This window comes from Mytilus californianus, unplaced genomic scaffold (assembly GCF_021869535.1).
Source record: "Mytilus californianus isolate M0D057914Y unplaced genomic scaffold, xbMytCali1.0.p SCAF_2, whole genome shotgun sequence".
Taxonomy (NCBI): domain Eukaryota; kingdom Metazoa; phylum Mollusca; class Bivalvia; order Mytilida; family Mytilidae; genus Mytilus; species Mytilus californianus.
This window is the reverse complement of record NW_026262668.1, coordinates 77,506,478-77,519,566: the sequence shown is the minus strand read 5'-3', so window position 1 is coordinate 77,519,566 and position 13,089 is coordinate 77,506,478. Positions and strand designations below refer to the sequence as shown.

Here is a 13,089-nt window from a genome sequence, read left to right as displayed (position 1 = left end):
ACTCCGTCATTATTTTATGTCTCGTACCCCCCCCCCCCCCCCCCAAAAAAAAATATTGGCTCATTTATAAAACAGTCATTAGAACTGAGGACAGAAGACTTTTAATATTTTCCTATGTGTTCAGTTATATATAATAGAATTATTATTTCTTTGCCATAATATTATGTTTTGTTTTGTCACAAACTAAATATGTTTACATGACAACAGATGCGGATCCATGACTATGAAAAAGGGTGATGGGGGCCCAAACTAAGCAACGTTTTGAGTGGAGCAAGTAAAAAATCTGCATCAACCATAAATGTAGCTCCATAAGGGGGGCCGACCCCCTGCCCATCCCCTACACCCGCCTCTGGACAATAAAGATGTGATTATAGAAGATAGAAAGAAACTATAAATTCACGGTAAAAAAGCCGGATCTACAAATAACAAGACAAGATCAACAAAAAAATCATATTATAGTCTTTAATTCTAGAGTGGTCCGGCATTGTTGAAAATGCACAAAGATCCAGGTGATCGACACAGGCTCTTTAGGGCCTCTAGTTTATACTTGTTACAACTATAATTTCATGACCAACCTATATTTTTACACTCTCGTCCTTTGGTCAGTTCTCTCGTCTGCAATCATGCCACAACTCCTCATTTTTTATCATAAAGGCACTGTCACATCTTTACAGGAAATTGGATGGGGTGTTTTTTTTACGTATTAATATATAACACAGAGAGCATGCAGATAAGATATTTAAGCAGCATATATTACGATGCATAGATACAGCACAGGCATATAGAAATACATGCAAAGCAATAATACAACCTGCCAACCGTGCGATACCCGCATGGATGGTCAAGGTCATTAATATCCCTTAATACTACTTAAACTACTAAAATACAAGACGCCCAAACTACCTTATCTGGGTTTAATTATGGTATATTCTGTGTTTTAATGATTTTTTTTTAACTTTAGGAAATGAAAAGTGATCCCGCTTCTTATAATTTTTGTATGAATATAACCATAAGAAATTATTACAAGGCCGGTCTAAAAAGGGACATCGACGTTTGATTTAGTAAGAATGAGACAAGGTATAGATAGATGTTTAGATTTTTTTTCAGAAACATCTGGATTATTTACAGATAATATATCGTCTTAATATCTGTTGATTATATTTATCAAAGGATTTTTTTTGTTGGGCTTTTATGAAGCTTTGTCATATTTTTTTGCAATACATACGTGTAACAAGAGGAATACAATATTTACATATTACAAACAATACAAAACAAAACAATGGTGGATATAACAAAGGAAAAAACATAAAAAATACATTTTAAATAATCCGGCATTTTACAAAATGTTCTTAAGTTTACTAATAAAAAGTGTTAGATTTTTTAACACTTTTACATTACTTAGTGACAATAAGCCTATCATTTTTTGATAACATGGATATCTAGTAAAGTAAATAGGAATATGTTTGTTTCGTATTTTTACGACTGTCGGAAACTGACACTCAAAAAGGTAATGAAATTCAGTGCCAATTCCTATATGACATAAGTGGCATATTCTTTCTTCTTTTGGAATGGTTGTCCACCTTCCGGTTTCTATGGGTATTTTTAAATTACAACACCTCAATTTTGTTAATAATTGTCGTCCTTTTGGAAATAATTTTAGAAGGTAATTTTCCAGATTAAATTCTAATTTAAATTGACCACAAAATTTTCCTCTTGATGAATTTTCTATTTGGCTATACCATTTTTGGATGAACTGATCTACGAGCCTTTGCTTTACAGTACTAGTAACTTTTAATTGGACTGAATTAACTGGAAATTGCTGAGTCCATTCATAGCTGAGTCCCGTGTTATCAAAAATAGACTTTAAATGATTTATCCACTTAAAACTAGTATTACCTGATTGAATAAGCTTAAACATTACTCTATATAGCACACTGCTTAATTTGTTTTGATTGACAATAAGTTTATTCCAAAACAGACCATTTTTAAATTAATAGCTACCTCAATTGGAGTTCTGCCAAGTTCTCCATAAGACATGAAATTAGGAGTAGTGGATCTTAACTTAAGTATATTTTTGCAAAATTGTAGGTGAATTTTTTCTATCATCTGAATGTTTTCAAACCCCCACACTGGCCTCGCACCCATAAGTCAGGATGGGAAGTATGAGGGTATCGAATAAGCTAATCTGTAAATCAACAGGTAATGATATATTGCGTATTTTTCTGTATAAACTGAATAATGCTTTTTGCGTTTGCTCGACTATTGTTTTCTTGGCTTTAACAAAAGAACCATTGTAACTTAAAATTATTCATAAATAAGAGTAAGATAAGAATCTTCTATATCTAGATTATTGCCAAAAAATTTAAAAATTGGGTTATGTTTGGATTTTCTCTTGCAAAAAGTTACAACTTTCGTTTTATTCAAGTTCACTTTCAACTTCCATTTAGTACAATAGGCTTCAAAGATATCCAAAGTGTTTTGTAAAGAATCCGGTGTTTCTGCAAGAATTATGGTGTCATCAGCATAAAGCAATGCAAATAATTTGACATAAATATCAAGATTATCAAAACATAAACTTTCAAATTTTTCTAAGCTGCAATTATTATTTTGGATAAAGAAATCTTCTAGGTCATTTAAATAAATTGCAAAAAGGAAAGGAGACAGATTCTCTCCTTGTCTTACTCCTATGTCGCACATAAAGAATGCAGAACATTCTTGACTGCTTTTTACACAAGATTTAACATTATCATATAAACTATGCAGTACTTTGAACATTTTTCCAGTTATATCTGCATTTTGTAACTTAATCCATAATGAGGCTCTAGATATTGTATCGAATGCCCTTGAAAAATCAACGAAGGTACAGTATAATTTTTTGCCAAGTGACTGGTAGATATAAATTAAAGCATACAAAGTGAAAATATTATCAGTTGTGCTATATCCTTTTCTAAAACCAGTTTGAGCTTCTGTTATTAATCCTATCTCATCTGACAATTTGCTAAGTCTTTCATTCAGGATAGCAGTGAAAGTCTTACCCAAACAAGACACTAATGTGATAGGTCTATATGAACTTGGATCATAAATATTACCTTTATCTTTAAAGATTGGTAGGATAATACCTTCTGACCAAGAGCTTGGTATTTTTCCGGAATCTAATATTATATTAAATAGTTTGCAGTATATAGGCATCATAAAGTGAATTGTATTTTTTATATGTTCGATCGTTTACAATATTATCATATCCATAGGCTTTATTGTTTTTAAGTTTTTTAACAACAGCCAGAATTTCGTCTTCTGTAATTGAAGAATTTAGAATATTATCAATATTCTATGGAGGAATTTTATCAAAATTAATATCATGTCCTTCATCCCCATCTGCATTCTCATTCAACTTTTTAAAATATTCATAAAAAGTATCCAAAGTAACCTTGTCGCTATAACTAGATTTGGGTTTGTCAATATTGTTTAATATTTTCCATAAGCCTTTAGGATCAGTCTTAGATTTTTGTCTCAGAGTATTAGCAGTTTTTATCTGATAATCTTGGAAAAGCTTGTTCATTTCTCTTCTGTACTCACTACTTGCCTTCTTTAATGAAGTTTTATTTAGCTGACTTTTTAAATACCCATATTTCCTTTTAGCTCTGTGAAAAATCTTTCTTTTCGATGCACATTTTGTATTATACCAAGGTTTGTTATTAGATTTCTTATATTTAGAATTTTTACATGTCTTATCTAATACGTTAGCAGATGATTTTTTAAACATATCACACAAATTATTCACAACTGTATCAATATATGTAATATATTTTGTTTTAAGAGTAACTCATCTAACGAAGTTTCTATATTTCTAATATTAGTTTCTTCATTTACTCTTACGTGTTCTATAAATTCTGTTTTCTTATTACTATTCCATTTTATATTTTGGTTTTGTGAAACAATGTCATTTGTTTCATTAACATCACTATTAATGTTCATAATTTGTAAGAAGTTTTCATCGGGACTACAAAAGTCTGGAAGATCTGCGGTTTTGTCATTGAAATCCCCAACCAGTGCATATCTGTTATCATTATCTGATAATGAAATTAATTCGTTTTCAACTTCAGAGAAGGCATCTACTGATGAATATTTTGAATTATCAGGGGGTATATACACACATCCTAACAAAAACTCATCTTTAAAAAGATCTCTAGAAAATTTAACCCATTGTACATATTCAGAATCTGTTTTAGGAAATTTTAGGTAGTTTTCAAACTCTTTTTTAAACACTACAGTTATACCACCAGATCTTCTCCGAAACTTATTCCTACATTTTGAAATATAAGTATAGCCGTTTGGTAGATTTAATATATCTAATTTGTCTTGTTTTGTTTCTAAAAAAATTAATATATCATGTGACGTTATTAAAACTTCAAAAGTCTGGTATTAGTAATTTTGACTTGATTCCACAGACATTTAGAAAAAAAAAACTTGACTTGTATTTTGTTTATGAAATCGAGAAAGTTCTACCGTTGACATTTTATTTTAAAGTAGTATTCATAAATAAACTGACACCTTTTTTGAATGTTCTGGTAGGAGAGAAGCCAATGATTTGCTCTCAGTTTGGTACCATACAGTGAGAAGATTTTTAGATTTGCCTCCTCCGAATTCAGTTTCCCGAATTGTCTTGATGTTTGAAATCGCTTTCTTTGAACGCTGCAAGTATTTGAGTACCCTTTGTCTTTGTTATACTCGACAAAACCTCAGTAGACAAGATGGAAAAACTATGATGAAAAAAAAAATACAATCAACTCATTTTATTTATTGGCGCCTAACTGCTACTCAATAATGTTTATGGTTCTTCAGCTCTAATATAAAATGTCGATGTAATAAACTGATTAACCCCTTTTCTTATCGGGACAGTGGTAACATGTCCAGTTTTATTGTAAATCTTTTAATAGCTTTTAATGTTTGATATTAATATCTCATCGCTAAAAAAGGTCGATTGAAAGCTATCACAGTTTTCGTCAATTTGTCAAATTAATTGTATTTTATATCTATATTATTCCTACAGACTCGACAAGGTATGTTTGGAAAAAATACTTAAAACTTTCTTTCTACGGGTATGGATCGCCGCTTATATCGGCATACTCCTACACAGTAGAATGGCTAATCATCAAAATACTTGTTGCTATTATATTCTAGGTATGCGGATATATACATTAGCTTTTTAGCAGTCTATAGGTAAGCACTACTTGAAAGGTTAATGTCTTAGACTTTAAATATACTGTTAATTCTAGATCGATGCGTTCACCAGCAATTTATGTTCAACACTAAGGGTAAATACGCAGAACAAGAAAAAGTTAAAGCACTATGTAGTAGAATGTCCAAATAAAAAATAGGTATATAGACCCTTAAGCACTAGATAGAGACACGTTTTACGTATTTATATTAGCATGCACTTCTCAAGCGAATTGTCATTATTTTAGAAGATAAAATGCTTCTAGATATGCCTTCACTACGCCCTCACCCTACCCTGCTATCTGTCTCATTATACTGGTATGCATATCGTAACAGAACAGCCGTGTGAGGTTTTCTAACTCTATGTAGTACAGGGGCGGATCCAGCCATTTTTAAAAGGGGTTCCAACCCAGGATAAAGGGGGGGGAGGGGGTTCCAACCATATGTCCCAATTCAAAAGCATTGGTCGTCAAAAAAAGGGGGGGATACCAACCCCCTATACCCCCCCCCCCCCCCCCCCCCCAACCTGGATCCGCCACTGTTGAGTTGTTGTTTCATATGGAATCTATAGTTAATGCTTTTGTTGAGTACAGTCCATCATAATTTGTATAAGCATGTCACAGTCAACCAAGTTCTGATAGAGCCCATTCTTTAAGTTTTCCAGGTATGATTTTATTTCAAGGCAAGTCTGGAGGTGCCTTTCACGTTTATGTCTACTGCACGAAAGTATGAAGTGTTCTAGATCTTCATCTGTTGTATTACACAAAGTTCATTATGGGGATATATATTTTTATTGTGTCTAGACCTAACTGTCTGTAGAATATGTGTTCTTGTTACTAGTCTGCTCTTTATTTCTCCTGCTTTCACACTAATTGGGTTGTTTCCTGCAAACTGCCAATTATTATGAGCCATAAAGGATAGGTTTTCCTGTACTTGAAGGTATTCCCAAGGCCATGTCTTCTATGTCTTCTATGTTATTATGTACATATATGCCGACTTTAGATAAAATTTACTTACTTACTTATTTTTTATTGGACTGGTCTTATAAGCATACTTCATGTCAGTGTTTATTTTTATATCTTACTATCCTTTTCCATTTTTCCTTTGAATTTGGGTGTTGCATAAGATTATGAAAAGGTTCGTTCTTGGTCAGAGCTTCTTGTACTCTTTATATATATAATTTTTTTTCATTCAGTTTCACATATGCCCGAGGATATATGAATTCCGGAAATATTTCATATTTGTTCCGAATTCAGAAATATTTTATACTGTACTTGCTAGCTTCCTGTTGAATTTTACATGCTCTCAGTACCAATACTGTAAATATGGTCAGAAAACTAAAATACCACGAAAAGAAGCTTCTTAAGAAAGTTGATTTCATTTCCTGGGAAGTCGACAATAACTTACACGAGGTTAAAATTATGAAAAAGTACCACATTCAAAAACGTGAAGATTACACGAAGTGAGTTATTCCTACACTATACATCACAGACCAAATTATATCGAGTTCTCTTACGATAAACACCCGAAAGTTTGTAAATACCACAAAACAATACATATTTATGAATGAGTTGAAACGTTTGGTCCGAAATGTCAGAGTTCAATCTGTGTAAATAATGTCATTTAACAATCGAATCCTACTGTGACAAAAACAAACATGAGTATGTTAAGCACTGTAACAAAATAACATAATTAATCCTGATAGTGAGTGTACACGGATACCACTGTATCCTCACAGCTAAAGAGGGGAGCATTGTCTATAGTTTGCACCAAAATGAGGCATGCATTTCCTGTGAAAGATGTCTATAGTCTGTACTAAAATAAGACATGCATTTCCCGTTAAAGATGCCTATAGTTTGTACAAAAATGAGGCATGCATTTCCAGTGGAAGAGAATGAAGAATGCTATTCAAACTATGTGAAAAAATCTTAATCTTTATTATTATTGAAAAAAAATAAAAAATATTCATAATAGAAAATCATTTTTCAGATTGGGACCAGTCACCCAGTTGGGTTTTAATAACCCATTTAGGATATAAATGCCCAAATGAAATATAAATTTACTGTGTATAAAAAATATTTTGGATCATCAGAGTGTAAAGGGAAATATTACAAAGTGCAAATGATTATTCATGTTATTTAAAAAGTAACAACTTTTGGTTGGGGAGCAACTTTTCGGGTTACTTTATTGTTTATGAGATTGATCCCTTGGAATATGGTGGTTTTCAATCTAACAATAGTGTTTCCTACAGGAGGTTTTGGGGTGGTATAGCGCTCTGCCGTGTTTTCTTGACGCCCTGACCTTTTGAGGAAAAAAAATTGGCGCCATGCCCTTTTCCGTGGTATTTTAAAAAGCCCCCCGTAATTTAATATCGGTTCTGCAATTCATTTTTTAGCAAAACCATTTCTGGTTATTTCCCTTGGAACGAAATAAAAATTTTAATGGCCGACATTTTATTGAATTTTGTAATTATGTATGAAAAGTTTTGAAGCTACAGAGTACAAATACAGTTCATGATTGAATCTCATAGGAACAACTTCCATTTGTACCTCTTCGAATTTAAAATGTAGACAATTTAAAAGGGAACCTGCCGATTGTTTGAGTTATAATTTTTACGATGCATTGGATGAACATTACCACTGATTATGTAAACAATCCTATGTTTGTTTATATTTTCCATTTATATTATTCAGTCGGTCGAGACGTCATATTGGGTGTGAATTTACTACAGCTTTCATACTGTTGTTGTCTAAATAAAATTAAAGTTAAGAATATAGCTGATATAGTTTTGAATAGTACGAAAAATCAACAATGTTTCAATAAACAATAGAACAACACAGAATTAGATGGAAAAAAGTATGAATAGCACAAGAATATGTATAGTAAGCTATACAAATCTGAATATCCAGAAACTATTTGTACAGTTAATTGTTATGAGCCAGTTATTATAATTATAATCAGTCTCAGTGATCCAGTACTAAAGTTTATACACATCTTTAGACAATCAGTCTCAGTGATCCAGTATTAAAGTTTATAACTGGAGTTATTGATTGAAATGGGGCACAATGAACATGCTCTAGATTCTATTAGCTGAGTCTAGAAGTGATAATTTTATTACAAAAAGGAATTAAATTAACAACCTAATATACATATCTTTATTTCTTACCAATAAATATGAAACAATGGTTAATTTGATTAAATCCCTATCCATAACAGTGCCTTTATATCATGTAAAGAGTGCCCTAAAAGTGTAGTCCTCTGCGCAAAGGATGCCCTAAAAGTGTAGCCAATTGCGCTAAGAGTGTCCTCTGAGATAAAAATTGCCATACTTTTGGACTTTTCTAGATCTGTTTGATTTCATGTTATAGGTTAAAAAAATAAGTTAATCATCGTTTTTACCTGTATAAGAATGTGTTTTTGTGGATCAAATCAGTCAACCAAATGGTTCAGCCTTGTTTCACTTTCAATGTTGACATTCTTTTCCTTTTAATGGCTGAACACGACTTATACATGTGTAACCAATCTCTAGCTAATGGGTTAAATTGAAGGTCACATGAATACTGATTCAATGAGGTTGAATTATTCATTTGCAAGTGAATAATTCATCAGTGATGTTTCTTAGCTTATTTTGACAAAATTGAACTAAACTAGCTGCTAAAAGCGAATTATTATTTCACTATTTCACTTTCATTAATGATTGAACAAAAAAAAATCACATTTTGATTTTTTTTTATATCTTGTAGCTAATGCCCCTTTAAAAAGTTGCTTACCAAAAATTGCTCTACTGACCTAAATGAATGTGCTTTTAAATATATTTTCTAAATTAAGAAATGAAGAATTTTTGCGCTGTATAACCCATTTAGGTTATTATTTCCAAAACAGGTTGTTCATAATTATTCTTCATATTAGGGAATTGAAGAAATTCAACGAGCACAAGATTAATATGAGGCAGGTGTTACCTGTGAATGGGAACGAAGTCAGCAAACCTTTAGAATACTTTAGGATATCCCGTTCACAGCAGATTTATATATATCAAAATTCATTGTAAAAATATTCCCTACATAATTTCTGGTGAAAAAGTACCTGAATTATGGAAATGTATCCGATGTTGGTCCTTTTGTTAGGAATTTTATATATGACATCATTTTCAATGCAAACAAAGAAACGCTATCTTCAGGTAGCAGTTTTTATACGACCGCAAAAAAATTTTGTGGTCGTATATTGGTATGACGTTGGCGTCGTCGTCGTCCGGCGTCGTCGTCGTCCGAATACATATTGGTTTTCGCACTCTAACTTTAGTTTAAGTGAATGGATCTTTTTGAAATTTGACCATAAGGTTAAATACCACAAAAGGAAGGTTGGGATTGATTTTGGGGGTTATGGTACCAACAGTTAAGGAATTAGGGGCCAAAAAGGGGCCAAAAATGAGCATTTTCTAGTTTCCAGACAATAAATGTGGAACGGTGTATGGATCTCTCTGAAATTATACTACAAGTTTCCATACCACAAAGGGATGGTTAGGATTTGCTTTGGGGGGTTATGGCTCAAACCGTTTAGGAATTAGGGGCAAAAAAGGGGGAAAAACAAGGTTGTCCTGGTTAATGGACAAATACTTTAGTACAAAACATAATTTAAAGCAGTGTAAGGGAGATAAATCAAATACATCATTGAAATTATCTCCCTTATACTGCTTTTAAATTATGTATAAAGTAATGGTTAATGAACAATAAAGATAATCTAAAACAGTGTAAGGGAGGTAATCCAAATACAACGTTTTGGTTACTTCCCTTACACTGCTTTTAAATTATGTTTAAAGAAATGCATATTTATAAAGGAAGACCAGTAAAAATATCTGCAAATGTTTTCATCTTTTTTTTTTACAAAAAAATCCATATGAAAGATTTGACACTATATTTTTATTAATTCTATTATAAAATAGATTAAGTTAGCACTATGGTAAATTTAAATGGGTAATTATGGTTGCCAACTCCATTGGAAATTAGAATTGAGATTATGACCATATCTTGAGGGAAAGAATTTTTTTTGGGGGGAAAAGGGGGGGGGGGATAAAAAGAAATTGTGGGGGGCCAATTTTTTCTCATTTCAGATTTCAGAAATTAAAAAGAATTATTCTTCAAATATTATTTTTTTTTCAAATTTCAAATATTGAAAAATTTCAAGAAGTAATCTTTAATTGCACAGTATGGCGCATTAGATTTGTAAAATCTTTGATCACATTTATTTATTTGTTATGCCAAATCTAACAGTGTATTTAGATTTTTAATTTTGGGTCCAGTTTTCAAATTGGTCTACATTAATGTCCAAAGGGTCCAAAATTAAACTTTGTTTGATTTTAGCAAAAATTGAATATATGAGGTTCTTTGATATGCTGAATCTAAACATGTATTTAGATTTTTGATTTTTGGCCCAGTTTTCAAGTTGGTCCAAATTGGGGTCCAAAATTAAACTTTGTTTGATTTCAACAAAAATTGAATATATGGGGTTCTTTGATATGCTGAATCTAACTATGAATTTAGAATTTTTATTTGTGGGCCCCGCTATCAAATTGGTTTATATTGAGGTCAAAAGGGTCCAAAATTAAACTTTGTTTGATTTCATCAAAAATTGAATTATTGGGGTTCTTTGATATTCCAAATCTAACCGTGTATTTAGATTTTTAATTTTAAGTCCCATTTTTTAAATTGGTCTACATTAAGGTCCAAAGGGTCCAAAATTAAACTTAGTTTGATTTTAGCAAAAATTGAATTCTTGGGGTTCTTTGATATGCTGAATCTAAACATGTGTTTAGATTTTTGATTATGGGCCCAGTTTTCAAGTTTGTCCAAGTTGGGGTCCAAAATTAAACTTTGTTTGATTTCAACAAAAATTGAATATATGGGGTTCTTTGATATGCTGAATCTAACCATGTATTTAGATTTTTTATTTGTGGACCCCGTTATCTAATTGGTTCATATTGAGGTCAAAAGGGTCCAAAATTAAACTTTTTTTGATTTCATCTAAAATTGAATTATTGGGGTTCTTTGATATTCCAAATCTAACCGTGTATTTAGGTTTTTAATTTTGGGTCCTGTTTTTTAAATTGGTCTACATTGAGGTCCAAAGGGTCCAAAATTAAACTTAGTTTGATTTTAACAAAAATTAAATTCATGGGGTTCTTTGATTTGCTGAATCTAAACATGTGTTTAGATTTTTGATTATGGGCCCAGTTTTCAAGTTGGTCCAAGATAGGGTCCAGTATTTAAACTTTGTTTGATTTCAACAAAAATTGAATATATGGGGTTCTTTGATATGCTGAATCTAAACATGTATTTAGATTTTTGATTATGGGCCCAGTTTTCAAGTTGGTCCAAATTGGGGTCCAAAATTAAACTTTGTTTGATTTCAACAAAAATTGAATATATGAGGTTCTTTGATATGCTGAATCTAACCATGTATTTAGATTTTTTATTTGTAGGCACCGCTATCAAATTGGTTCATATTGAGGTCAAAAGGGTCCAAAATTAAACTTTGTTTGATTTCATCGAAAATTGAATTATTGGGGTTCTTTGATATGCCAAATCTAACCGTGTTTTTAGATTTTTAATTTGGGTCCCGTTTTTTAAATTGGTCTTCATTGAGGTCCAAAGGGTCCAAAATTAAACTTAGTTTGATTTTAACAAAAATTGAATTCTTGGGGTTCTTTGATATGCTGAATCTAAACATGTGTTTAGATTTTTGATTATGGGCCCAGTTTTCAAGTTGGTCCAAGTTGGGGTCCAAAATTAAACTTTTTTTGATTTCAACAAAAATTGAATATATGGGGTTCTTTGATATGCTGAATCTAACTATGAATTTAGAATTTATTTGTGGGCCCCGCTATCAAATTGGTTTATATTGAGGTCAAAAGGGTCCAAAATTAAACTTTGTTTGATTTCATCAAAAATTGAATTATTGGGGTTCTTTGATATTCCAAATCTAACCGTGTATTTAGATTTTTAATTTTAAGTCCCATTTTTTAAATTGGTCTACATTAAGGTCCAAAGGGTCCAAAATTAAACTTAGTTTGATTTTAGCAAAAATTGAATTCTTGGGGTTCTTTGATATGCTGAATCTAAACATGTGTTTAGATTTTTGATTATGGGCCCAGTTTTCAAGTTTGTCCAAGTTGGGGTCCAAAATTAAACTTTGTTTGATTTTAACAAAAATTGAATATATGGGGTTCTTTGATATGCTGAATCTAACCATGTATTTTGATTTTGGACATTGGACCATAATAGGTAAATTAAAAAAATTCAAGTTCTTAGACCACATTCTTTCTGTGTCAGAAACCTATGCTGTGTCAAATATTTAATAACAATCCAAATTCAGAGCTGTATCAAGCTTGAATGTTGTTTCCATACTTGCCCCAACTGTTCAGGGTTCGACCTCTGCGGTCGTATCAAGCTGCGCCCCAGCGAAGCATTTTATTTCTCTTGTAAATCAAAGGGGACTTTAGGTTTGCACTCTGTCTGTCTGTCGTCTGTCTGTCTGTCTGTCTGTCTCCCTCTAACCGTTCTAGAGTTATGCCCCTTTATAAATGGAAAAATTACAAGTTTCCGTTCTCTAACTTAAGTGTGCCTCAACCAAATGTTATGAAACTTATACACAATGCTTATTACCACAAAACACAGATCAAGTTTGAATTTTGGTAGCGTCACTCTAACTGTTCTAGAGTTATGCCCCTTTATAAATGGAAAAATTACAAAATTTTTAGTTCCTGTTCTCTAACTTAAGTTTGCCTCAACCAAATGTTATGAAACTTATACACAATGCTTATTACCACAAAATAAAGATCAAATTTGAATTTTGGTTGGTTCACTTTAACCATTCTCG

At 31.9% G+C, this 13,089-nt stretch overlaps 1 protein-coding gene across 1 annotated transcript in view; it reads left to right on the top strand.

Moving 5' to 3' along the window:
• The first annotated feature begins 6,485 nt into the window (after positions 1–6,485).
• Positions 6,486–13,089, top strand: part of LOC127728263 (U3 small nucleolar ribonucleoprotein protein IMP3-like) — a 44,451-nt gene continuing 37,847 nt past the window's right edge. The window contains exon 1 of the mRNA XM_052235549.1: positions 6,486–6,679. Within this exon, the coding sequence (XP_052091509.1) occupies positions 6,543–6,679 (137 nt within the window). The 5' untranslated portion in view covers positions 6,486–6,542. The remainder of the gene's footprint in view (positions 6,680–13,089) is intronic.